A 25,105-nucleotide genomic window follows, 5' to 3' on the forward strand; every position below is an offset into this window, starting at 1 on the left:
CTAAAGGTTTCAGGTTCGATTTCCAGGTAGGACACGGCTGTTATAGCGTAAGCAGAATACTTCACCTGAATTGCTTCAGTATGTAGACAGCTGTATAAATTGACACTATGTAAACAGTGTGAAATTGCTCTAAATAATGGTGTGTGGTAAAAATGGTTGTAGTATCTGGAGTATTTTAAAGGAGTTCTGTAGTTATGATTGTTGTCACTGATTATTTTTCCTCTCTGACAGTTAATTTTCTGCCCCATCCCACATCTTCATGGAAGTGCAAGAGAGAGTGTGTGTGTGCGTTCGTGCGTGTGTGTGGGCACATCTGTGTGTGTGCGCAGATGCGCACCTGGACTACACCTTTCTGCCCCTGTAATGGACATTTTATGACTACCCTGTACCCTTTATTCCGGGCCATCATCACTGCTGTGCCTCCTATTTATACTATGTATAATTACCACTGAGGCCACTGGTTAGGCAGTATTTATATTATCTATATTCTTACAGTTCTTATAATTACACTTATACTGCATCATTTATATTTATCACTGCTTTTATTGTGCTTTTATTCTGTTTTTAGGTTTCGAGACTGTGTTGTATTTGTGTTAGCACCTTGGACCGTGAGGAACGACATTTCGTTCCCTTATACTATGTATGTGGAAATGACAATTAAACTTGAAACTTGTTTGTGCGCATTTCTGTGCATTTTTTTTGTGCGCGCACGCATGCGCATCTGTGTGTACGCGTGCGTGAATGCACGTAAGTGTGCGTTTGGTTATGCTGGCTCAGTGAGGGATTGCTAGAATGTAGGCAGAAACTTGTCCAGAGCAACTAAAACACATAACCTACATTTTTTATATATACTGCCTTCCAGAATTATTTTTACACTTGATAAAAGTGAACAAAGAAGGCTCTATAAATAAGCAAGCAATGAGCTATGTGTATAACATATAGGGGGGTATTTTCTTCAAAATAATAATAATAATAATATATATATATATATATATATATAATTATTATTTTGAATAAAATACCCCCCGTTTTAAACATGTTATACACATAGCTCATTGAGCTCATTGCTTGCTTATTTATAGAGCCTTCTTTCTTCACTTTTATCAAGTGTAAAAATAATTCTGGAAGGCAGTATATATAAAAAATGTACACCCTTATCATTTTTAATCCATCAAAATCTACATCTTTTTTCAGGTTGGTAAATTCCATGATCACTAAAATTAAATCACCAAACAGAATTTCTGAAAGAAGTGTGCCCTTTTTGTTGAAGCTAAGGACGAATGTGGATTGATTACAGACCAAAGTCTTCAAATCTAACATGAGCCGCGATCTCAATATCAACAGGCTTTTGGGAAGGATTGCCAGAAACGAGCCTCTAATTAGGGCAATAAAAACATAAGCCTGGAGTTGCCAAACAGCATTTGGTACCTACTGAGTGTTACGGTCAGATAAGACCAAAATTCAGGTTTTGACCACGCAGTATCGCATTTGGGTTAGAAGGATCTGTAAGAATTCTACATGGCGACATGCCCTACGATTCAATTAAACACATCGCCAGATTTACGGCATATGATATATTGAATATATAATTTGTAATTATTTCGCTTTTATATTTACCTGACACGTTTATTCTGTGTTGCCCTACCAGTTAGCCTATCTTCAACACAATAGGATGCTTGCAAACAATAAGGGTTATAACCTAAATGTATTGCCGCGTTTAATGTCCACAAAAACCAACAGAGCCTGCGTGAAAAACTAGAGAAAATGTCCTGTTAGATTGTTCTAATGCTTTTTTTAACCTAACACAGATGTTGATTCTGACGAATTTTCGTTTCACTCATCTTACTTTTTTAACTGAGTGAAAAGGGTGGTCAATATTTTAATTGAAAGGTGTAGCTAATTGTCTAATTAGTCGGTCTGATTTTAGAATCAAAGGGTTTGCAGAGTATACGCCCAACATCAGTATTAGTAGGTCTAATGTGTTGCGAAATGATCTCGACAGCTGAATGTTTTGTTTCGTTTCGCTCATATCGCTTTCTCACAGAGGGACAGTAGTTCAACTATTCTCTGAAAATGTACATATGCTCATTTTCTGTGGGTTTGTATATTAAATAAATACGTCCTCGTAATAGGCGCTCCACTAATGCAATCTACATCTGTACATTTGCAGGTTTGCCTCCGCGTTTATTCTCTCATTACTGATATCACTGCAGCTTTCTTCTTCTTTGGGTGAGTAAATGTTTATTTATTTACTTTTGCATGACTCGTTTACATGAACCAGTTTCAGTGAATCACAGTGGAGGTACAATTAGAATTATATTTTAATTTACAGCTGTAGTGGAGTGAATCAGCTGGCGCAAACACTGGTGTTGGTAACGGGTAAGGGATATGTCGTTTTGTCTTTAAATTGCAATGGTTTGAATGGCCTTATGCATGTGTAGCCTATAGGTAACGTTTACCTTTTGTTTTTAAAATTCATTAATGGGTTCGTCCATTTGGCCTATAGGCCTGAATGTATAGTCACATGAATGTGTCCAACTTCGCCATTTTCAGGAAGCTGCAGCAGTCCTGTCTTCTCTGTCTGTTGGGTTCTAAACGTCAGCGCCTCCGCAAAGAGGTACTAAATTCAGAATATCAGAACCTTTGGTTCATAACTTCTCAAAGCACATTTACTTAACCTATGCATCTCGTTGTTTGTACGGTGACATTGTTCTCAATCCTTACCAGACCAGATACCAAGATATGGCTGGACAGCAATGAACTTACACCCATAGGAAGTAAAGGCAAAATGGTGTCGTTGATGGTAACGACACTGGATGTACACACATTACGCGCGGAGTATGAAGGAATCTCCCATGTGTGGAACTTTTCAGTTGTTTTCAGTAAGTCTGGAATTCAGTTGTTCACACATTTCTGACTTTGACGTTGGTTATTCGGGGGGGAGGAGATGTAGATGGATCCAATGCTGTACATGCTTTTCTCATCAGATTCCATCAATGTGAGCAGCAGTGCGCACAGAACTGCGTATCTCCCCCCCAGCGGAAGTGGGGTGAGTGTTACTGATGTTTCAATCTAGCTGATGACTGTTGTCATGGTCAATAATAGAAACTGCTAGATATGTTTTCCAAAATATGGTCCATTGCCTCGGTCTTGTGACAGATTGATGGCTCTTAAATTATGCTGCAGGCCACTTAATTTGAACAACTACTTCTATAAAGATGGAAACTGGACTTGTAACCCAAAGGTTACTGGTTCAATTCCCAGGTAGGGTGCTGCTGTTATACTCTTGAGCAAGGTGCTTGATGTGAATTGCTTCAGTATATATTCATCTGAAAAAATGGATACTATGTAGAAATAGTTCAAGTTGTGTAAGTTGCTCTGGATAAGAGCATCTGCTAAATTCTAGTGATGCAACTTATGTAAATATGCATTCAAAAAGCTGCTGCTGTTATCGTGACAGTCAAATTGTTCTGAAAAATGTATGCTGATTTTTAAAAGCATTTTGCTATGAATAAATATGCTGTAGAGCAGTGCTGCTCAAACTTGGCCCTCAGGACCCTCTGTATGCTGGTTTCTGTTCCAACCTAAATTGCTCCGTAATGTGCTCTAAAGACCAATATGTCTCAATATATCAATCAACCTTCAGACGGGTGAGAAATTAAACTGAAACACCTGAATGGAGTGAGTGAGTGGAGAAATTTAACAAATGCAGATGTTTCCATACAGGTGTACTGCATGATACAATTAAGCAATTAACATCTTATCATGCTCTGTGGCATGTATAAAAATCTGATTAGGCCCAGTTGACCCTGATTTTGGGTCATGATGGCAAGAGGAAAGGATCCAAGTGACTTTGAAAGAGGGTTCATTATTGGGCCATGGATGGCATGAGAAAAAAAAAAGACCAGTCCTCTTTTCTTGTATCCATCTCTAAATCCTTTTCCCATTTACATCTCAACATCTGTGCTTGTAAACAAGCATCCTAACAGGGATTTATATACTTTAGAAATACATCTAGAAATTAACATCCTTATTGATGAGGCATTCTATTTTGGATGGTTTGGGTTCCTTAAGAGTGCCTTGACTTGTCTGTGTCATGTGACGAATTTGGAAAAACCTGAATAAGTGAGTGGAAGTAGATTGTATTAATTGCAACTACTGATTAAAAGAGAGAAATATACCATTATCAAAAAGATTTGTTATTTCCCTTATCTCCTTGTCGTACCACGGCTTGAATGTGTCATTAAAACAGGGTGAGAAATTGGGGTTTCTCCATATGGGAGTATAGGGGGAGAGGCGTTCACTGTAGCCCATACGTTTATGGGAGCTCTTCCATATTTGTTAACTATTAACGATAGTAGGGTTCTTGGTAATTTTTTTAACCTCCTGTAAACCAATATAGGGCAGGTATTTCAACTCTTATGGAAGAATGCCACAGGACTCCACTCTCCATGCACTTAATGAGCTGGAAAACCATTGCTTGACCTGGGTAAGTTGAGCTGAGAGAAAGTAGAGTTTGAGGTTTGGCAAGTTTAGACCACCAGCATTATATGGGAGCTGTAATAAGTTTTGAAACAAATAAAGGAATTTGAGTAAAACAGACATTTTAATAATGTTAGTTCTACCCATAAAAGAGATCGGAAGTTAGTTCATTCTTTTCAGATCGCTTGTAACTTTATCAATTATTGGGGGATAGTTAAGTAAATAAGCGTCTTCTATATTACTGGGAATGTATGTGCCCAAGTACTTTATATAGTCTGGAGACCATTTAAAATTGAACTTGCCTTTTAAAGAATCAGAATTAAATTTGGAAATTGGCATGATCTCGATCTTGGACCAGTTGATTTTGTAACCAGATAGATCGCCAAACTGGTCATGTATTGTAAAAAGTGTTGGAATTGAATGTAAGGGGTCTTGTAAGTAAAGTAAAATGTCATCTGCGTACAGAGAAATAACATGACTTTCACCTCCAATCTTAATACCTTGTATATGGTCATGTGATCTTATCGCGGCCAGGAGCTCAATAGCAAGAGCAAATAATAATGGAGAGAATGGACTGCCTTGTTATATTCTCCACAAGTGGGCGAGTGCATGTGTGGGGTATGCCAAGAGAACAGTACAGGCCTGTATGCATGACCCCTACAATGAGGGCGTCCAGTGGCTCTGTTATGCTGTGGGGCGCAATTTCATGGTATGGTCTGGGTCCACTTGTCCCCTAAGAGGGAACGATCACTGCAAATCAATACAAAGTTATTTTGAGTGATCACCTTTATCCTATGATGAATCATTTCTATCCTGATGGGAGAGGTCTCTTCCAGGATGACAGTGTCCCCATCCACCGAGCTCGAGGGGTCACTGAACGGTTTGATGAGTATGAAAATGATGTGAATCATATGGTATGGCCTTTGCAGTCACCAGATCTCAGCTGGTGAATGTGGGGCTTTATTTTGACACAGGGGAAACCAGAATGTTTAGCACTGTGGACCCTCTCATGGTTTGTGCTTTTGAATTGGAGCCATTTCAAATTGCTCATCTCAAGATGTTTGAATGAACATGGAAACTATTGAAAAGTAAAACTGAAAAGTTTAGTGCTGTCGTCACTTTTCTCGAGTGCCTGTTCTCCCTTTTGCAGTCTAACAGAAGCGAGTTGATAATGTGGTTAATCGGACCCCTAAATTCTCCATTAGAATGGCTAATTGGGAATCTTCAATTTCTCTTTCACAACAGGAAGCTCTCAAGACATTCCAGCCAAATGAAGTGTTTCCCTGTGAAAACGACACTAATTATCTCTACCAAAAGGAGGACTTTATCATTGCCCTTGGTATGCCTCCCTCTTTACTCTTGAACTTGACCAGATAAGGTTTTAAAAGATCTGAATTTTAACACATTCCAAATTGTTTGCAGTGCAACAGCATTTAAATCTAACATTCTGAAAATTCTTTTTTCATTCACTTTTCTGCTAGTATGTTCCTCTGTGTTTTACTACAATTACATTTTAGCAGTTTTACTGCTATTTCCAAGAGATTTAAATGGTGAAATGATGCCCCCATATAAGGAAATTGAGGATGTTCACTTGGTAGAGTCATAAAGCTCCTTCACAAGCATACAAGTTTAGGGATATTTGTGATTTATAAATAAAATCTGCATGTGTGATTTAAAACTTTATTAATTTCTAAGCAAATTGTACAAAATGTGTATGCACAATTTGCGCAAATGGTTGTACAGTATAATTAAATTAATGCAAAACTCACGCATCCTGCCCCAGAACTTTTATTTCCATTGAATATGTAATTTACCAGAATATTTCTATTTTTACTAAGAATATAATTTCATCGTATTAAATTAATTTCTGTGCCGAATACATGGGGCTTTTTGCACGTAACTTCAAAGCTTAGAATCAGTTTGTTAAATGGTCCACATCAGTGTATAAAGCAGTTTATTTGGATAGCTACATACATACTGATAATTAAATTGTTTCCATATGGATAATTGAAATGATCACTATACAAATTAAGAAAGTTTCTTTTTATTTATTTACAAGTTTAACAGTTATCAGAATGTGTGTATCTTTTGTTTGAATGCAGTTTAACAGGTGTTATACTGTATCAGAAAACCAATATTGCTATGATAAATACTAATGAATTTGACGTTAATTCAACATTTAACTTAAAAGCTTAGATTCAGGTTGCTGTTTAGATGTGTAATAGATGGAGTGATAGGTTCCATTAGGTCATAATTCAATATGACCTAATGAAACCTACTACTATAGGTATATTGATAATTATTAGTTGTTGGTGTGGGCAGTTTTTCTGTGTAAAGTTGAAGTAACTGTAAATTTGGCTTTAATCCGTGACTTTATGTGCAACGCAACAGAGTGTCCCTGTATCACTCTACATGTTAAATATAATATCAGAATGCTTTTGTGTATTTGATGAATAGTTTGTTAGCAGTGCTTGACGCCTGAAAAATGAACAATGCCTCATTTCAGGTTTCCAGAATTCTAGCTTTTTACTAACATTATCTTTTTATGGCTTAATAGATTAGATGTTGGCTTACTGTTCTTCATTAACAGTAGCTTGTCTATGGAAACTGGCGTCTTTGAAGGCACCATCGGCAGTGCAGCTTGGTACAAATGACCTCCTGGGTGACAATGCCAGTTTCTCAAGCACACCCTGCTCTCCCCAGGCCACACCCACCGCTTTCCACTGAGGGCGGAGTCTCGGGGTGCCTCCACGCTATTGGTCTCCTGGCGAGGGAGCCCCCATGACCCCCCCGACCCCCTGCACAGAGTGGCGCTGTACCGGCCGGACCTGGACGGCCTGGCGGTCCTGTGCAACGAGACCACGCGCAGGGGGCACTACCGATTCGCTGGCCTGGACGGCTGCCGGAGCTACGTGGCGTGTGTGGAGATGGCGCTCGACCCTGCGGTCCTGTGCCTCACCACGCTGACCGGTAAGAGTATACATTTGCACAGTAGATTCATATGAGCACCAGTAGATTTGTAAGAGAACCTTTAGATTTATATGAGCACCGGTAGATTCGTAAGAGAGCCTTTAGAGTCATATGTGAACCAGCAGATTCAGATGAGCACCAGTTGATTTGTAAAAGAACCTTTAGATTCATATGAGCACCAGTAGATTTGTAAGAGCACCTTTAGGTTCATATGAGCACCAGTAGATTCATATGAGCATCTTTAGATTTGTAAGAGAACCTTTAGATTCATCTGAGAACCAGTAGATTTGTAAGAGAACCTTTAGATTCATATGAGCACCAGTAGATTCATATGAGCACCAGTCGATTCATAAGAGAGCCTTTAGTTTCAAATGTGTACCAGCAGGTATATATGTGCACCAGTAGATTCATATGAGCACCAGTAGATTCATATGAGCACCTTTATATTCATTTGAGCACCATTGGGTTCATATGAGCACCAGTAGATTCATATGAGCACCAGTTGATTCGTAAGAGAGCCTTTAGTTTCAAATGTGAACCAGCAGATTCAGATGTGTACCAACAGGTATATATGTGCAGATTCATATGAGCACCAGTAGATTCGTGTGAGCACCAGTAGATTCATGTAAGAAACCCCTCAGATACTCCATACGGCATGTGGAGGTCACCAACTGTAAGAAACCCGTCCACAAACCAAACAATGGAAGTATCTGAGTGGTGAAGGAACGTGTGTAGTCTTGCTGGAATGGGATTAATTTCATGTTATCTTGATTATCTGACTCCAAAATAGTGTTTTCACCTTTCCTCTGGTGCTAACAGTTATGCATGGCCAGAGGAAACTGCTTTCCACCAGTAGTGTGTCTCTATACTGATCGCTGTCTAAAACTTGGTAGAGGCAGACATGTCTCTGGCTTGTGTAGCCTGCATAAATACAATTGAGTATGAACAGGTACAACACTAGTGTATAGGCCAGTAACTACGAGGTGCTGGTATCCTCAGTTCTATGTGTATGTTAGGACCTTAAGCTGCTAGGTGTACAGTGGCAAGAGTCAACGAAGAATGGCAGGTTAAAATGAATGCAGTTTATTGTTCAGTGTGTCCAGTAATAATAACGATATACAATGGTGCAAAATGTGAGTGGTGAAATGGCTATACACATTTGCATATGCGCAGGAGACGAGTTTAGACGAGTCTCCCTGAACCATTGCACCTTTCCCCATATATACAAAAATATCAAAGCAAAACACCAAGTCATGAAATAAAGACACAATCAGGACCAAACAGTACAGATCAATGATCCTGCTTGTGCTATCTCTGTAAGCTTATCACACCGGGTTATCCTTGGTATCTGGCTGGCCACTGACCCATTTGTATCAAGATCTTTAGTCAGCACCCCACCACCAAAGACACCAACTTGTTTCCCATGTTATCAGGTTTCTACTGTAACGATACAAAACTTGATCACATTATATTATGGAGAACCTAAGGTTCACATAATGCTGATCCAGTAGGATATTTTTCTACTGAGCACTGTATCTATCTAATTTGCTGACTCACTTCTTTTGGAGGTCTGATAAGTAGCACACTTCTGTGAACTGCCCTATTGCCATATGAGCACCAGCAGGTTCATTAGCATTGTGCAATTACTGTAGCCGAACATGCATAGGCTCATGGGTTAGCCTGTTTGTGTGAATGATCACATTGTAAAGCTTGGCTGTGCTGGTGCGTGCTCAGAGTGCCGTGTTAAGTTCCCTGTGTGAATGCCCAGATCCTGACGTGCCCAGGAACTTCAGGGTGACCGCTTGGGACAGCAACAGCGTGACCGTGGGATGGGACTGCCCCCCGAGCGACCCCGCCTCGGGCCTCACCGCCTTCCTGCTCACGGTCTTCCACGTGGACGGCTCTGGCCACGTCCTGGAGGAGAGGAGCTTCAGACACACGCTGGGCAGCCCGGTGTTCACCGTGGGCAGCTTGCCCCCCTGTAGCAGGGTGCAGCTGGGGCTTCAGGTGGTGTGCCAGTCTGTGGGCCAGTCTACGGGCCAGTCCCGCCTCAGCAGGATGGTCCTCAGCGATGGAAACTCTGGTATAGCTACATCGCGCCTGTGTCTGGCACCCACTGCATATGACCAAAAGTATCTGGACACCCCTTGTTCTGGGACTGTTCTTCATGGTTTGGGCTAGGCCCAGTGACGGCAAATCTTAATGCTACAGCATACAATCACATTCTGGATGATTCTATGCTTTCCCAACGGTTTGAGAATGGTGTGGATGAACTTGACTGGCCTGCACATAAACCTGACTGCAAGTCCATCCAACACCTTTGGGATTGGAAAGCCAACTGTGAGCCAGACCTAATGGCCCAATCAGTGCAAATCCCTGCAGCAGTGCTCTGGTATCTTGAATAGGGCCTTCCCAGAAGAGTGGAAGTTGTTATAGCAACAAAGGGTGGGCCAACTCCATATTAACATCAATTATTTTGGATAAGATGTTGAATGTCAGGTGTCCACATACTTTTGGCCATGTATTGGTTGTGTGGTGTACAATACAGTTCAGGCCAAAAGTATTAGGCCATCTGCAGGTTTAAAAAATAATAATAATAATTTTTAGAAAAAACTTTAGGTAGGGCGGAATTCAGTTAATTTATGGACATTTATTGAATAACGAACCAAAGTACAGACATTTTTCAATTTCTACCTACAATAACACAACAATGAGTTTTACTTAAAACAACTTTTAAAACAACTTTTCTCAAAATAACCTCCTTTGGCTTTAATTACCGTTAAAGAAATTATTGGAGGTCTATCTAATCTTTTTGGAGGCAGAGGAGTAAAATTGTTACATTGACTGAAATCTTATCGATGCGTTTTTTTTAAACCACAGGTAGCCTAATACCATTTGGCTTGTAGTGTAAGTGAATTTGGCACTAAAGTTGTAAGAAATATGGCAAAGGAGGAGCAAGTTAGGCTTAGATTTGCAGAGCCAAGTAAATATGCTGTATATACTGTATATATATATATATATATATATATATATATGCCTTTTACCAAACTTTCTTGGTCCAGTATTGATGGTGCTTGGCCCACTGGAGTCTTTTCTTGTTAATAGTGTGCAGCAAAAGCTTTTTTTTGCAGATACACAACATTTTAGGCCAGCAGATCATAGCCACTGTTTCACACTGGAAAAACTGGTGTGTCTCTTGTTGCATTGAGCTTTTCCTGTAGTTGTGGTGCAGTTTTACTTTGCTATTATGGTGTAACATGGTGCACTGGGTGCGGCTTGTGACTGTTGGTATTTTCGGGACCAGAGACGAGCAGTGCACAGCGTAAAGTGCATAACACACCTGCCAACACAGCGGGTTATACTGAATATACTATCAGTGGGTGTGGTGCAGCTACATTATTGGCCAGTTTTAATTTCCTATTAATCCTGTAGCTGGCTAGCTTAAATGATCTATGCTACAACTGATAAATTATGACAACAGTATGTTGACGTTTTATTAAACAAAATTAAACCAAAGAAGATCATACAATACCAGTGATCCCCGTTCACTAAAGTAAAATCTCTCTGTTGCTCCCGTGGAAAAGAAAGTAAAATAACACAAGTCCATCATTCACGACAATGGCACAGCTTAACTGAACTGTGCGGCATTGGAGTGGTGGTTTGCAACATATTTTAAATACACACATTTTGATGATTCATCTCCTGATTCCAAATCAGCATAGGTTTGACTTACTCACGGACATTGCTAAGCAAGGAAGCAAGCCTATCTCCACACGGCAAGGCTGCCACATATGCCTATAGAATATATACATTATATATCTACCTATAGAATGCTTAAATGTCCGGTCCAGAGACTGGGTAACCCAGCATGGGAAGCTGCAGATACCACAGCACATTCAGCACTTACTGAGTAAATAATGCCGGAGCGAACAGATTAAAGAAAAAGACGCCTATACACTACAATCCCGCAGTTAGTCTTAATACGCTTTAAAAACTGCAGTTAGATGTATGGTGCAGTCCTACATTGATGCATACTTTTATCTAGCCCCAGGGTAGAGGCTAGTGGAAAAAACCTGTATGGTTTTCCTGTCAACTTACTTAATGTACTTGTAGGTTTCTTGGATTTTTCACTAGATGTTGCTGTCAGTGCAGGATTACCAAGCTCCTGCCAAAGGAAATCATGTGATTTTGTTTTTAAGTGTGTCCCTGGCGCATGACCTGGCACATGATGGGATGTGCTGGATTAAGAGTTTGTGTGCCAATCTCTCCTCTAATTTTGAACAGTGAATCGACTTCATCACTTCCAACACATCTAACAGGGGAATGCTAATATTGTCTTGGATACTACTGTTTGAAAGCTTTGCCTGATGAAAGAGTTTTGTTTATTTTTTGTCCCCTAGCAAACTCTGAAATCATAAACCTACACCAGTCCTCCTTTGGCTCCCACAACTATACGGTGAGCTGGTCCGTGCAGAACATCTCCTCCATCTCCAGCTTTAAGGTGTACCACCAGGGGGAGCTCCAGAGCTCCACGCTCCTCACCTGGCACACAGTGACAGGCCTGCTTCCCTGCCACCAGTACAGCTGCAGGGTGGAGGCCCTGTGTGGGGACAGCGCGGTCATGAGCGTTAGCACCATCCAGACAAAAACAGGTGGGCCAATAGCGTTGGGGGACGGGGCTGTCTGTATTGGGAAGGGGCCTGGCTGTGTGGGGGAGAGGCCTGGCTGTGTGGGGGAGCGGCCTGGCTGTGTGGGGGAGGGGCCTGGCTGTTTTGCGGAGGGGATTGACTGTGTGGGGGAGGGGCCTGGATGTGTGGGGGAGGGGCTTGGCTGTGTGGAGGAGGGGACTAACTGTTTGGGGGAGAGGCCTTACTGTTTTGGGGAGGGGTCGGGCTGCGTGGGGTAGAGGCCTGGCTGTGTGGGGGAGGGACCTGGCTGTGAGGGGGAGAGGTCTGTTAAAAAATGGGCTACAAACAGTCAACTTTATGAAAAGGATGATCATCTGAATCCAGTGATTTGACAGGTGATAATTATGGTCCAGCTGACTTCCTCTGCTTTGAGGTGCAAATGACAAATAGTGGTGTGACAGATAGCCACACCACATCAGTAGGTTGAATGGATGGAAAACCTACACTTGTGGGTGAATGCACTTCTGTGGTGGGCTTAATTATCTATTGATCAAACACTTGTCGACTCTTATTGGAGAAATGTGTCAAATTGTCGGTCTCAACACTTTAAAACACTTTAAAGCCATTTTTCTCAGTTTTACCCTTAGTGTAGTTACTGCACTTAGGCTTTGTAGGGCAGAATGCTTGTCTCATATTTTTGGAATTTGGCGCAATGTATGTTTAAATAAATAATTTAAAATGTTTATTGCTCATGAACTGTTCTAGATGAAAACTGAGCATTTTGTTGAACTTGCACTTTTTCTCAATTTCTCCAAGTTTTGTTGTTGGTAAACTGCAGGTTGGAAAAATATTTTGGTCTTTCCACATGCCCTTTGTCTTCGGTGAGGCACCGTCAAATTCCACCCCACACCGTTCTGCGCCCTTTAGCAACCAACTCCAAGCTTGCGTTAGGCCAGGATAAGCCCAAAGTCATTTAGGAAGGAGCTCTGGGGAAGTGTTGGGGAGGCCCTGATGAATGTTTGCTGGTTTGCTCTGCCCACAGGCCCTGGTGAAGTGTTGGATCTCCGATTTAGGCAGAAGGACTCGATAGCCCTGTGGAGCGGCAGGTCTGGGGTGGGCGTGGCCTTCTTGTACCGCCTCTCTGAGAGGGGCGGCCCGAGCGTCCGGAAGGGGAGGCTGGCAGGCCCCCCCCTGCCTCTGCCGGGCCTGAGGCCTGGCTCCCCGTATGACCTGGAGGTGGTGCCAGAGTGCGAGGGTGGCGAGCGTGGAGCTCCAGCTGTGCTCTACTTCATCCCAGAGGAAGTCCCTGGCAGTGCCCCCAACGATGCCCCTGGAGACATCCTGCTACCCAGAGTTGTTGACTCTGCAGACCAAACAACTGGTCGCCTCGGTCAGTGTTAAAGCAGGCTGGTTCTGACTCGGTCAGTGTTAATGCAGGCTGGTACTGACTCGGTCAGTGTTAAAGCAGGCTGGTACTGACACACCGCCTCTTTGTTTTGAAGTTGGCCTGAATTATCTTATTAAAGGCTTGCGTATGTGGTTGCATGCACAGGTGCAAAGATTTGACATTTAACATAACCACGGCCTCTGGTCAGGCCCACGGTAGGTCTGTGTCCTGAAGGCTGGTAACATGGGCTGGTTGCAGAAAGCTTTCATTCAGACACATTTTTACATCAGTGTTTGTGCCCCTAACCCCCCAACTGTAGGACTGCAGGTTCACCTCCCCAGCCATGAAATGTTCCTTGTTGTGCCATGGACAATGCCGCCATCGCTGGAGGATCCGAGGGCAGAAGCTCGAGTCCTGCTGGAGGGCATTATTAAAAGCAAGGTGGGTCCTGTTCCCGGGTCCTAGCAGTCATTGCCGCTTATCGCACCGTTCTGTTTATAGCGTTTTGTAGTACATGTTTTCACAGCATTATTTTAGTTGAACTTTTATCACCTTCACCAAAATTGAAAACAGTCACTTTTGATAATCACTGCTGGTGTTTTTACAAATCTCAGATTAAGATTTGATCAGGCTAAAGTTTGCCTAAAATCCTGAAATGGACGGGCCCTTGTGCACCCCTGCTGTGGTTTGTACGAGCGAGACTATCCTCCTCTCACTTCTTCACTTGGGACAGGCCTCTGTTAGTCACCTGGGCACCTGCAGTCAGCCTGTGCCAACTGTGCACGATGGACCAGCTTTACAATTTTCTTTTTGGTTTCCATTTCCTTTTTACCAGCTGCAGAACTTACTGAGTAAGTTCTGGCCAAAAGCGGAGGTGCAGCTGATCTCGTTTGAAGACAGCGAGAGGAAAACAAAAACCAAGATCACTTTTGAAAGCTTTGATGTTTCCAGCCAGGATGGGGTAGTGATCCTCCGCCCTGAGGAGCAGCTGCAGCATATTATCTCTCTCGGCCACGCCCACATCACCGTCACAGACGACAGCATCTACTGGGACGGTAGGTGCGAGACATGCTGGGGGATTTGTGTGTGATGGGTAGCTGACAGAGGAATATTGGCTGTTCTGTTCCCAGTGAAATAAAACCCTTGAGACTGTGTGTTTGTGTGTGTGCATGTGCGCGTGTTCGTGCATGCATGCTTGTGTGCATTCATGCATACATGCATGTGTGTGTGTAAGTGTTGGTGGCAGTGCAGTATAACATTTTGCTCCAAGGCTGTTGGTTCAAGGTTGTAGAGTGTCTGTGAAATGCCTGAAATGTAAATGAGAGACAGATGGACAGATAGACAGACAGCTCATGCGATGCAACATTGTTGTAGGGCGGGCACGGTGGCATAGTGGTTAGCACTGTCGCCTCACAGCAAGGAAGGTCGTGGGTTTGAATCTCGGGTTGGGGTCTTTCTGTGCGGAGTTTGCATGTTCTCCCCGTGTTCGCGTGGGTTTACTCCGGGTACTCCGGTTTCCTCCCACACTCAAAGACATGCATGTTAGGTGCGCTCCTGCAGGTGCCCTTGACCAAGGCCTCAGAACTGGAGTTGGTCCCCAGGCGCAGCACAGAGAGGCAGCTGCCCACTGATCCTAGGTAACTAAGGATGGGTCAAATGCAGAGGACAAATTACCCCATGGGGTTCAATAAAGTATATCATCTTCTATATAATGGTGAGGAACTCCTAAACACTGCTGCCATATAACAATCCAGTCATGCTGAGGAGGCTCAGCTGGTTTCTCCTGAGGAGGGAGTCATTGCCACATTGAGGGGAATGCAGGGTATCCCAGGCTCAGTAAAAACTGTGGGAGACGAGGTCTTCTCTCACCTCATGACAGTGAGTCTGGTGTTCAGAGGATATAGCAACGCCCAGCATTCACATACTGTGTTCTCTGTGTGACTGAGTGGAGCAGCAGTATACTGCGTACTTGTGTACTTGTGTTCTCTGTGTGACTGACAGTATACTGTGTAACCCACAGACCCAGATGAGTGTGACTCCCCCGCCCTGAACAAGTGCAGCTCCAACTCCATCTGCATCAACACCCTGGACACATTCACCTGCGTGTGTGAGCCGGGGTACTACAGCCTGAGCCCCATCCTCAGCCCTGCCTGCCACGGTATACACGTACACACACACACGCGCACACACAATCACTCACACACACATACACACTCACACACACGCGCACACACTCTCTCACACACACACACACAAGCGCACACAAACTCACACATGCACGCACACACGCGCACACACTCACACGCACACTCACACATACACACACACACACACACACACACAAACTCTCTCTCTCACACACACACACACACACACACACACACGCAAACAAACTCACACACACACAAATTCACACACTCATACACACACAAACTCACACACATACACACACACCATTATACTCTCATACAGAGTATAATGGTGTGTGTGAGAGACTATAATGCTGCTCTTACACACGCGCGCACACACACACACACACACACACGCGCCTGCTGCTCTTACACACATACACACACCCTTTGTGGTTTGCTGTGTCTGTTTCTGTATTACTTGTAAAATGGCAGCATTGGCATAGCCGAGCATTTCATGCACTTTTGTAAGTAATGAACCAAAGGCTAATCAAAACTGTCTACATAATGCGACTAAAGAACTTCATGTCTTAACAGAGAAGGGGATGTTCACGCTATGCCTGAAGGACCATGTATCTGGGGGCATCTCCAAGCCTTTCCTCATCCACTACTTTGGCGGGAATGTGACTGTTGTCCTCAATGATGGTCGCTGCTCCATCAACGAGACGGACAAGTTTTATTATTACAGGATAACTGGCGCCCCCTCCCAGTGTGGAGGCCAAACGCTCGTGAGTACCGGCACCAGATCCAGGTCATGTACACAGCTGGTGCATTCTGGGAATGCACACCATCACAAAACTGATTCACTAAACCTGGCATAGCAAGCTGCAAGTGCTACTGCTTCTTCCTCCCTTCAGACAATGATAACACCCTTTACTCTAGCAGACCTCTCCATTCAGCACCCCTCACTACCTCTACCTGTCCCATCTCTCTATTTAGCACCCCTCACTACCTCTACCTGTCCCATCTCTCCATTCAGCATCCCTCACTACCTCTACCTGTCCCATCTCTCCATTCAGCACCCCTCACTACCTCTACCTGTCCCATCTCTCCATTCAGCACCCCTCACTACCTCTACCTGTCCCATCTCTCCATTCAGCTCCCCTCACTACCTCTACATGTCCCATCTCTCATTCAGCACCCCTCACTACCTCTACCTGTCCCATCTCTCCATTCAGCACCCCTCACTACCTCTACCTGTCCCATCTCTCCATTCAGCACCCCTCACTACCTCTACCTGTCCCAAGGTCCTCACTGAGTACCTTTCCAGCTTAGCAGTGTGTAACACATCACACTGGGTATTATGAGTGTGTAATGCATTGTGCGTGTAACACATCACACTGGGTATTATGAGTGTGTAATGCCTTGTGTGTGTAACACATCACACTGGGTATTATGAGGGTGTAATGCCTTGGGTGGGTAACACATCTCACTGGGTATTATGAGTGTGTAATGCATTGTGCGTGTAACACATCACACTGGGTATTATGAGTGTGTAATGCCTTGTGTGTGTAACACATCACACTGGGTATTATGAGTGTGTAATGCTTTGTGTGTGTGTAACGCGCTTTCTGCTCATTTAGATTAACAGGACGCATGTGGAGTTGAGGAACGCGCTGACTGTGACGCTCAGCAGCAGGAGATCCATCACACGGAGGGACCTGAAGGTGCTGTGGACCTGTGCCTACCCGCTGCTCCAGACCAGCACAGCCCGCATGAAGCCTGGTCTGGACTGGTGAGAAACACACCCCTCTCTCATTCATCCATCCAATCAGCATCCACGGCAGTAGCATGAAGGACATTAAGCCTCAAACTTGCATTTTCAGTAGTTATGCATGTACAACTGTAACAGAGCCTGGGCTCAATGAAAATGCCTTAGTCTTTGTTAGCACTAAGGCTAATCTAATGGCATGTGCGGTTCTTTATTGGTGTGTCATAATCCAGCCTGTTTGTTTGTCTGTTATTCCATCACATATTGTTGGTCATACATTTCATGTGCTGGTACTGTGGTTTATTTTTTAGCACATTGCTATTTAAAAACAAATGTGCTTTTCTAGGAAATCTAGTGGATGTGGACACGGATGATGTGTTTGCTGTGTGTTCTGCTCTGCTCCTCTGCAGGGTTACCTCTCACAGTGTGGTGCAGGTGAATTCGTCCCGCCTCCTGGAGATCAGCATGGCCTTGTACAGTGACTCATCTTACGCATACAACTACACTGGCCCTGTGGAGCTCCCTTCTGCAGAGCAGCTGTACATCCAGGTGACCCTGCACTGTGAGAACAGCCTGGCCTACAACATGAGCCTACAGCTGGAGTCCTGCTGGGCCACACAGACCGCAGACCCACAAGAGGAGAAGGCTTTTTTCCTGAAGGGGGGGTGAGTTCTCTCATATTGAGGGCAGAGGAGGGGGGGGGGTGTGGAGGTGGGGTTGAGTTCTGTGTTCTTGAGGGGGGTGGGGATTATTTATCTGTTCCTCAGGGTGATGAGTTCTCTGCTCCTGAGGGGGGGTGAGGGGTGAGTTCTCTCTCTTTTCCTTTACGTTTTGTCTGTGATTCGATTGTTGGGTTGATGCTGCCTCATTGTAATCATAATTAATTAATTGCCAGTGCCTCAAGCTCTGCTGACATGTACATGTGTAGTATTTGTCTCATTAACATGTACTTTTAAAACAGTGTATGAATAAGTTTTTATTGTACATGTGTGATAACAGTAGATGCCTTATAAAAGGCTTTATTTTGGAGGCCCAAGACTGCATCAGTGGTAGGTTGCATTTGATGCCCAGGCTGCCAGTTGAATAGCCCTATTACAGATAACATTAGGATTGCACTCTTTATACCAAAAACATGAACCTGGGTAATTTAATGGCTTTTGTTTTTTTTTAAATGTCATTTTTATTCTTCATATTATATTTTGGTAGCAATTTCTGGTTTTATTATTTCTCTTTCTGTCTTTGGGGAAATTTTGCCTTTTAATAAACTTTTCACAGTGGTAGATCGCTTATTAGGGTGACGGTATTATTATCCGACTTGCTCGTTGGGAGCAATTAGGGGTTAGGTGTCCTGCTCAGGGACACTTCAACACGCCCAGGGTGGGGGATCGAACCAGCAACCCTCCGATTGCCAGACAAACGCTCTTACCTACTGAGCTATGTCGCCCTATAAAAAACTCTAAACAATCAAAGTGTTAAACAATCCTGTCCTGTTTGACCTAGAGGCTATTTGGGTCCGCACAGTATTCCATATTGAAGGTTTGGTAATTGTTCTTTGAAGCTATATTGTCATTAGAGTATGTGCGTTGTGCTCCTAATAAATTTCAATGAGTGTGATGGGGGATTTTGTTCAAAAGGGGGTGGAGGTAAATGACAGTAATACAGGACGCTTGGATGTGTGTGAAAGGCTTTTATTAGGCACACAGCCCATTATCCTTTCAGCTGCCCAAACGACAGAACCTTCCGCTGGTACCTCCAGAGCAGTTCCCCTCAAAGGAAGAGGTTCTCCGTTCAGATGTTCACCATGTCTGACCACTCCCACATCTACCTTCACTGCCTGAGCAGAATATGCAGCCAAGATGAGAACTGCACAACGGTAACTCCCCACCACTGCAATCTGTACACAATGGTAACTCCCCACCACTGCAAACTGTACACAATGGTAACTCCCCACCACTGCAAACTGTACACAATGGTAACTCCCCACCACTGCAATCTGTACACAATGGTAACTCCCCGCCACTGCAATCTGTACACAATGGTAACTCCCGGCCACTGCAATCTGTACACAACGGTAACTCCCCACCACTGCAAACTGCACACAATGGTAACTCCTCACCACTGCAATCTGCACACAATGGTAACTTCCCACCACTGCAATCTGTACACAACGGTAACTCCCCACCACTGCAATCTGTACACTTCTGGGCAAAACAAATGGGCCAAGCCCAAAATGGCAAAATAGTAAGCTTTTAATGGTCTTAACAACAAATCATTGGTCAGGAAATTAGCAAGAATGAAACAAATAGATAAAGTACCTTATTATGAGAGAGCTTTTCCCTTTGATTTCTTTAAATGTTTAAGCCTTGTGGGTAAACTTGCAGACATCTTTTTACAGAAAGAAGAGTCAATGTTGTTCCATTCAATGTTGAGGGCTTCAAACAGTTGATGAGTAGTGGAAAACTGTTTCCCGGTTAGTTTGTGTTTTAATGCGAGATCAAATATTCTCTATAGGGTTCAAATTTGGACCAGGCCAAAACATGAGCCTGATGGACTTGTTCTCAAGCCACTTTTTGGTGGTCTTTGCAGTGTGGGCAGGAGCATTGTCTTGTTATTTTTCAATATCTGATCGTTCCTCTTTAGAAAACAACTTTTCAGTTGTGGGAAGCAAGCCTTTCTGCAATATTCTCCTGTATTCCAAAGCGTTAATTGACTTTTCACAGTGAAGCAGCTCACCAGAACCAGCAGCTGAAAAGGCTCCCGACACCATGACACCTCTTCCTCCATGCTTAACTGTGGTAGAGATGCATTCACTATTGTATTTCTCACCAGATCTTTGAAGACACCTCTCTGGAGCATCACCATGCAACTCAAAACATGATTCATCACTCCACACAACTCTGCTGAACCATTCTGAATCAAACTTTCCATATTCTGCCAAAAACTTAATTCTGTCTTTGATGTTTTTCTGAGACAGCAATGGCCTTTTAACACATCTTCTATACACACAACCTGCATTAGATAACCTTCTGGTTATTGTTCTTCTCGAAAGAGTCTTGTTTTCTGAGGTCTTGAATTTTGATGACAGTTTTTGTAGGCTTTTTTTCCTGTCTTTGAGAACTATAAATTTCAGCAGGTGGTCATCCCTGCATGATGAGGCTTTGGGCCTTCCAGATCCTTTCTTTCTGGCAACATTACCTGTTGGTTCAAAGCGTTGACCTATTCTCTTAATAGCTGATAGAGAAATAGGGATTTCCTCTGCCTTCAGGGCCTTGTAAATTTCAGAATAGCTACAGTTGCCCTGATGAAGACCAGCTATGCGGGTTCTGACCGCAACCCCTGCATGATATTTTGCTTTTTTTGGAGCAGATGTTCTCGCCCCTTTGCTGTGGGACTCACAACACTGCATACTGTAGATCTCTCCCTGCACTATCAATCCTGGTTCCATTTCTGAGCTTGTTATCAGGCCCTTGATGGGCTGCATCAGGTGTGGCAGATAACCAAATAATGACTAATCTTTTAAGAGAAAAAAAAACATCCCAGAAGATATTTTTGGAAACTTTTGTACACCCAGACATGTGTTAGTTTGAATTTTACATCAAACATTTGAATCATTATCATGATTTTACTTTTGCGTACAAGAAGAGTATATAAGTGAATTTCCCTGTTTCTAGCTTTTCCCCAAACATTGCAGCAAAAGTAAACAAGCAAATGGTGGCACAGGAGGTCTCAGATGTGACCTCCTGTTTAATTTGTTTAATTCTTGATAATTTTCTGACCAATGTTTTGTTGTTAAGACCATTAAAAGCTTAATATGTTGCCATTTTGGGCTTGGCCCATTTTTTTCCCCCAGGAGTGTACACAATGGTAACTCCCTGCTGCCACAAACTGCACCATGGTAAATTCCCGGGAAGCCATTCTGGCCTTTGAGTAAAAGGGACCCAGCTGCCTCCTCCTCAGGCTGGTCTTTGAGTAAGAGGGACCCAGCCGCCGCCTCCTCAGGCTGGGCTTTGAGTAAGAGGGACCCAGGCGCTTCATCCTCAGGCTGGGCTTTGAGTAAGAGGGACCCAGCCGCCTCATCCTCAGGCTGGGCTTTGAGTAAGAGGGACCCAGCTGCCTCATCCTCAGGCTGGGCTTTGAGTAAGAGGGCTGATAACGATGGATGTGTTTGAGACAGGTCAGCCAGCAGCCTGGCCTGAGAGCTTCCTGTGTTCACTGCCAGGGATGTGACAGGCCTCATCTGAGCCCCAATCTGTCAGGACACACCCCTTTACTGACCATGCATTCGTTTACATTACACAATATTAATAAAAACCTTTGGTATGCACTTACTGAACGTTGCTTTGAATAAAAGCCAAATAAATGTAATGTCATGTAATGTTACTATCATTGATAAACAGTCAATACATGAATGGATAGACCTCAATTTAAAAAGACCATATAATGCATGTTCACACTAAAACCATCATCATTGCATAAGCCAACCGTTTTGAGTGTTCAATATGTGGTGACCAAATAACAGGTATTTTTCAGTCATTCTTCTCAGTTCAATGTTTATTTTTATTATCTAGATATTTATATTGCTCACTGTTTTTCTGATGCACGCAATTCAGTCCTTTCACTTAATCTAGTTGTCTCAGTGAGTTCTCATAGTCTCTTTTCTGAAGAATGGGAACAAACCCACCTCACACTAGTTCCTCCACTTCTACTTTCTGCGTGTTGCATAATTTAAATATTAAATCTTCCGTTAGCTCAAGGTTTACAAATCTTGAATGTTAGAGAATGTGGAGAATATTTCAGCAATCATCCTACACGTTTGTTCACATGCTGGTTAAACATTCCCCCTGTATGTATCTGTACAGAACTGCTCTCCCAGGCAAAACCGAAAGGTGAGAAGAGATCTACCGGACAAACTCACAGCTATTCTTTCAGCAGGACCCATCTCTGCAGCAAAGAGGAAACTGTCAAACTGTGAGTGGAATGCTGTGTGTGTGTGTGTGTGTGTGTGTGTGAGAGAGAGAGAGAGAGAGAGAGTGTGTGTGTGCGTGAGAGAGAGTGTGTGTGCGTGTGTGTGTGTGTGTGCGAGAGAGTGTGAGTGTGTGTGTGAGAGTGAGTGTGTGTGTGTGTGTTTGTGAGAATGTGTGTGTGTGTGTGTGAGAGTGAGTGTTTGTGTGCGTGAGTGTATGTGTGTGTGTGCGTCAGTGTGTGAATTAATGCATGATTGTGTGTTAATGATTGTGAGCGTGTGAGTGAGGTAGTGAGTGACTGTGACTGTGAGTGCATACATGTGTGCATATTGCAGTTTATTATAATTTTTTCTGCTACAAAAGTAGTGGTTCTTGTAAAAGCAGTAATATTTACAATTCACAGTTTGGTTACTTGGAATATGTTTTCAACTAGTGTCACATGGCTAGTTACAGCTATGGTTCAATCATATGTCACTGATGGACTGCATGCCTCAACTGCAAAAATAAAAGGGTTTGTTCTGTTTATTTAAAATAGAATAAGTAGTTAAGGGCTAGTTTGAATAGGTGGGCTTTCAGATATTTGCATTAAACAGCCAAATGAATGACTGAATGAATCATTGCATTTATATAGCACTTTTCCACAGGGGCGTGGCCAGGGATTTTCGGCCCCATAAAAATAAATCATTTTGGGCGGGGCGGGGCGGGGCAGGAGGGGGGGCTGGTAGATTCTGTGTTGTAATTGATTGTTGTTTAGACTGTTCTAGACTGAATTAGAATATGTTGTGTGACTGATTGTTGTTTACCCTGTTCTAGACTGAATTAGAATGTGTTGTGTGACTGATTGTTTTTTTTTGACTGTTCTAGACTGAATTAGAATGTGTTGTGTGACTGATTGTTGTTTAGACTGTTCTAGACTGAATTAGAATGTGGTGTTGTGATTGATTGTTGTTTAGACTGTGCTAGACTGAATTAGAATGTGTTGTTTGACTGATTGTTGTTTACCCTGTTCTAGACTGAATTAGAATGTGGTGTTGTGATTGATTGTTGTTTAGACTGTGCTAGACTGAATTAGAATGTGTTGTGTGACTGATTGTTGTTTACCCTGTTCTAGACTGAATTTTAATGTGTGTTGTGATTGATTGTTGTTTAGACTGTGTTGTGTGTGTTGTGTGATTATAGTAGAATGAATTGGAATGTGTTGTGTGATTGTAGTAGAACGAATTAGAATGCGTTGTGTGATTGTAGTAGAATGGATTAGAATGTGTTGTGTGTTTGTAGTAGAATGGATTAGAATGTGTTGTGTGATTGTAGTAGAGTAGATTAGAATGCATTGTGTGATTGTAGTAGAATGAATTAGAATGTGTTGTGCGATTGTAGTAGAATGGATTAGAATGTGTTGTGTGACTGTAGTAGAATGAATTAGAATGTGTTGTGTGATTGGTTGCTTTTCTCACTCCTTGCAGGGCCTGGAGCCCAGATCATGCTATCAGTGGCCGGAGGATTGATTGGCCTCTTTTTTCTGACAGCACTGGGTGTGCGTGCAGCACACGCTATAACACAGTACAACCCCAGACATCAATAAAGTGTGTATACCTGCACTGTTTAGTCCGTCCTCTCTGTGCTACTGTACAAACAGCACTGTGTCCTTATTCTCCCTGTGTAACTGTGTACAGACAGCACTGTGTCCTTATTCTCCCTGTGTAACTGTGTACAGACAGCACTGTGTCCTTATTCTCTCTGTGCTACTGTGTACAAACAGCACTGTGTCCTTATTCTCTCTGTGTAACTGTGTACAAACAGGCACTGTTTCAAATACTGCAATCTAGAGATAAGGAGGGCATCTGATTTTGGGGTCCTCCCCTCTAACTGACTCTCTGGTTGTGTTCCAACCTTTATACTCTGTAACTTTGGCAGTGCGCCACCATGACATAGCTGTTCAATGCGTGAAATTTTTTGGTCAAACTTGTCCGTGGTTTTGCAGAAGATATTGTAGCCGGTTAAGTGAACGTGCAGATGGTACATCATAATGCAGTGTATACATTCGGTGAAAGCTGGGTAGATGTGGTGCAAAAGCAATTGTTGATAAGTAATAGTAATAGACAAATATTAGTGAGCAAAATAACACAGTTTGGAAACTTGCTTCCAGTGGGGCTTGAACCAGGGACCCTGTGATCCATAGACCATGACATTGACCACTCAGGACTAGCTGAGATTGGAAATGTTTTAGAGTAAAAAGATATGTCTATTTTGCGTGTGTATTTGAGATTTTGATTGGATCGTGTAGGTGAAGGATTGGCTGGTGTTGGTAAAATGTCCAATGGGGAGACATTTGGACAACTTTATTGTGTGGACGTGTGAAGTTGTTTACGAATTCTGTCTGTTGAAATGGGGTCAGAATGTACAGAAATTAATGTTTTTAAGGGCTGAGTGTCTATGGCTGTTGTGGTTATTTTTGTGGGGAACCCTGAAAAGTGCCAAACTCTCAGTGGTGTATAGGTATGGGGCATGCCGCCCCGCCAAGGCACAATGAAGAAAGAAAAATAAAAATGTAGCTGGCTATAGGTTATTTCTAGGACATTTTATTTTCTTAGTGTGAGCAAGGTTATTTGATTAGCTATAAATGGCCAGAGTTCAATCCAGATAGCTAGTTACAATGGATCATTCAGATAAATTAAAGGCATAAAAACTGCTGCATTAATATATTAAACTCATATAAAACAAGCTATTTATAATGCCAAAGAAAATACACTTAAAGGTTAAAAATATATTTACCT

General features: G+C 42.9%; 2 protein-coding genes and 1 long non-coding RNA gene across 4 annotated transcripts in view; 2 read left to right on the plus strand and 1 right to left on the minus strand.

The window, feature by feature from the left end:
- LOC118218882 (NACHT, LRR and PYD domains-containing protein 3-like) overlaps positions 1 to 25,105 on the plus strand; it is a gene marked incomplete at its 3' end in the record, with an annotated part of 393,893 nt that overhangs the window by 190,584 nt on the left and 178,204 nt on the right. The gene's annotated exons all lie outside the window — the stretch shown is intronic.
- On the plus strand, positions 1,947 to 23,998 carry LOC118218893. 2 transcript variants are annotated; one of them, XM_035401621.1, is made up of 20 exons: positions 1,947 to 2,075; positions 2,171 to 2,229; positions 2,333 to 2,379; positions 2,554 to 2,617; positions 2,728 to 2,882; positions 2,988 to 3,049; positions 5,728 to 5,821; positions 7,186 to 7,452; positions 9,221 to 9,535; positions 11,853 to 12,104; positions 13,123 to 13,470; positions 13,787 to 13,908; positions 14,303 to 14,522; positions 15,488 to 15,625; positions 16,194 to 16,384; positions 17,240 to 17,391; positions 17,778 to 18,032; positions 19,087 to 19,273; positions 22,227 to 22,335; positions 23,795 to 23,998. In XM_035401621.1, the coding sequence occupies exons 1-20, from the start codon at positions 2,007 to 2,009 to the stop codon at positions 23,911 to 23,913; spliced, it is 3,225 nt and encodes a 1,074-aa protein (XP_035257512.1). In that variant the 5' UTR covers positions 1,947 to 2,006; the 3' UTR covers positions 23,914 to 23,998. The 2 variants fall into 2 exon arrangements, with proteins under 2 accessions (XP_035257512.1, XP_035257513.1); XM_035401622.1 differs by having other exon boundaries at positions 19,087 to 19,240.
- Positions 10,638 to 25,105, minus strand: part of LOC118218977 — a 139,506-nt gene continuing 125,038 nt past the window's right edge. Inside the window, exon 3 of the long non-coding RNA XR_004763621.1 lies at positions 10,638 to 10,717. This is a non-coding gene — a long non-coding RNA (uncharacterized LOC118218977). The remainder of the gene's footprint in view (positions 10,718 to 25,105) is intronic.

The sequence above is a fragment of the Anguilla anguilla genome, chromosome 19 (genome assembly GCF_013347855.1).
Source record: "Anguilla anguilla isolate fAngAng1 chromosome 19, fAngAng1.pri, whole genome shotgun sequence".
Lineage (NCBI taxonomy): Eukaryota > Metazoa > Chordata > Actinopteri > Anguilliformes > Anguillidae > Anguilla > Anguilla anguilla.

Excerpts from the sequence above, each read along its gene's own strand:
- LOC118218893 (XM_035401621.1), top strand. The coding sequence starts at position 2,007 with ATGTTTTGTTTCGTTTCGCTCATATCGCTTTCTCACAGAGGGACAGTA. Across the intron at positions 14,523-15,487 it reads CGACAGCATCTACTGGGACG|ACCCAGATGAGTGTGACTCC; the intron begins GTAGGTGCGAGA and ends TGTAACCCACAG. Across the intron at positions 16,385-17,239 it reads AGTGTGGAGGCCAAACGCTC|ATTAACAGGACGCATGTGGA; the intron begins GTGAGTACCGGC and ends CTGCTCATTTAG.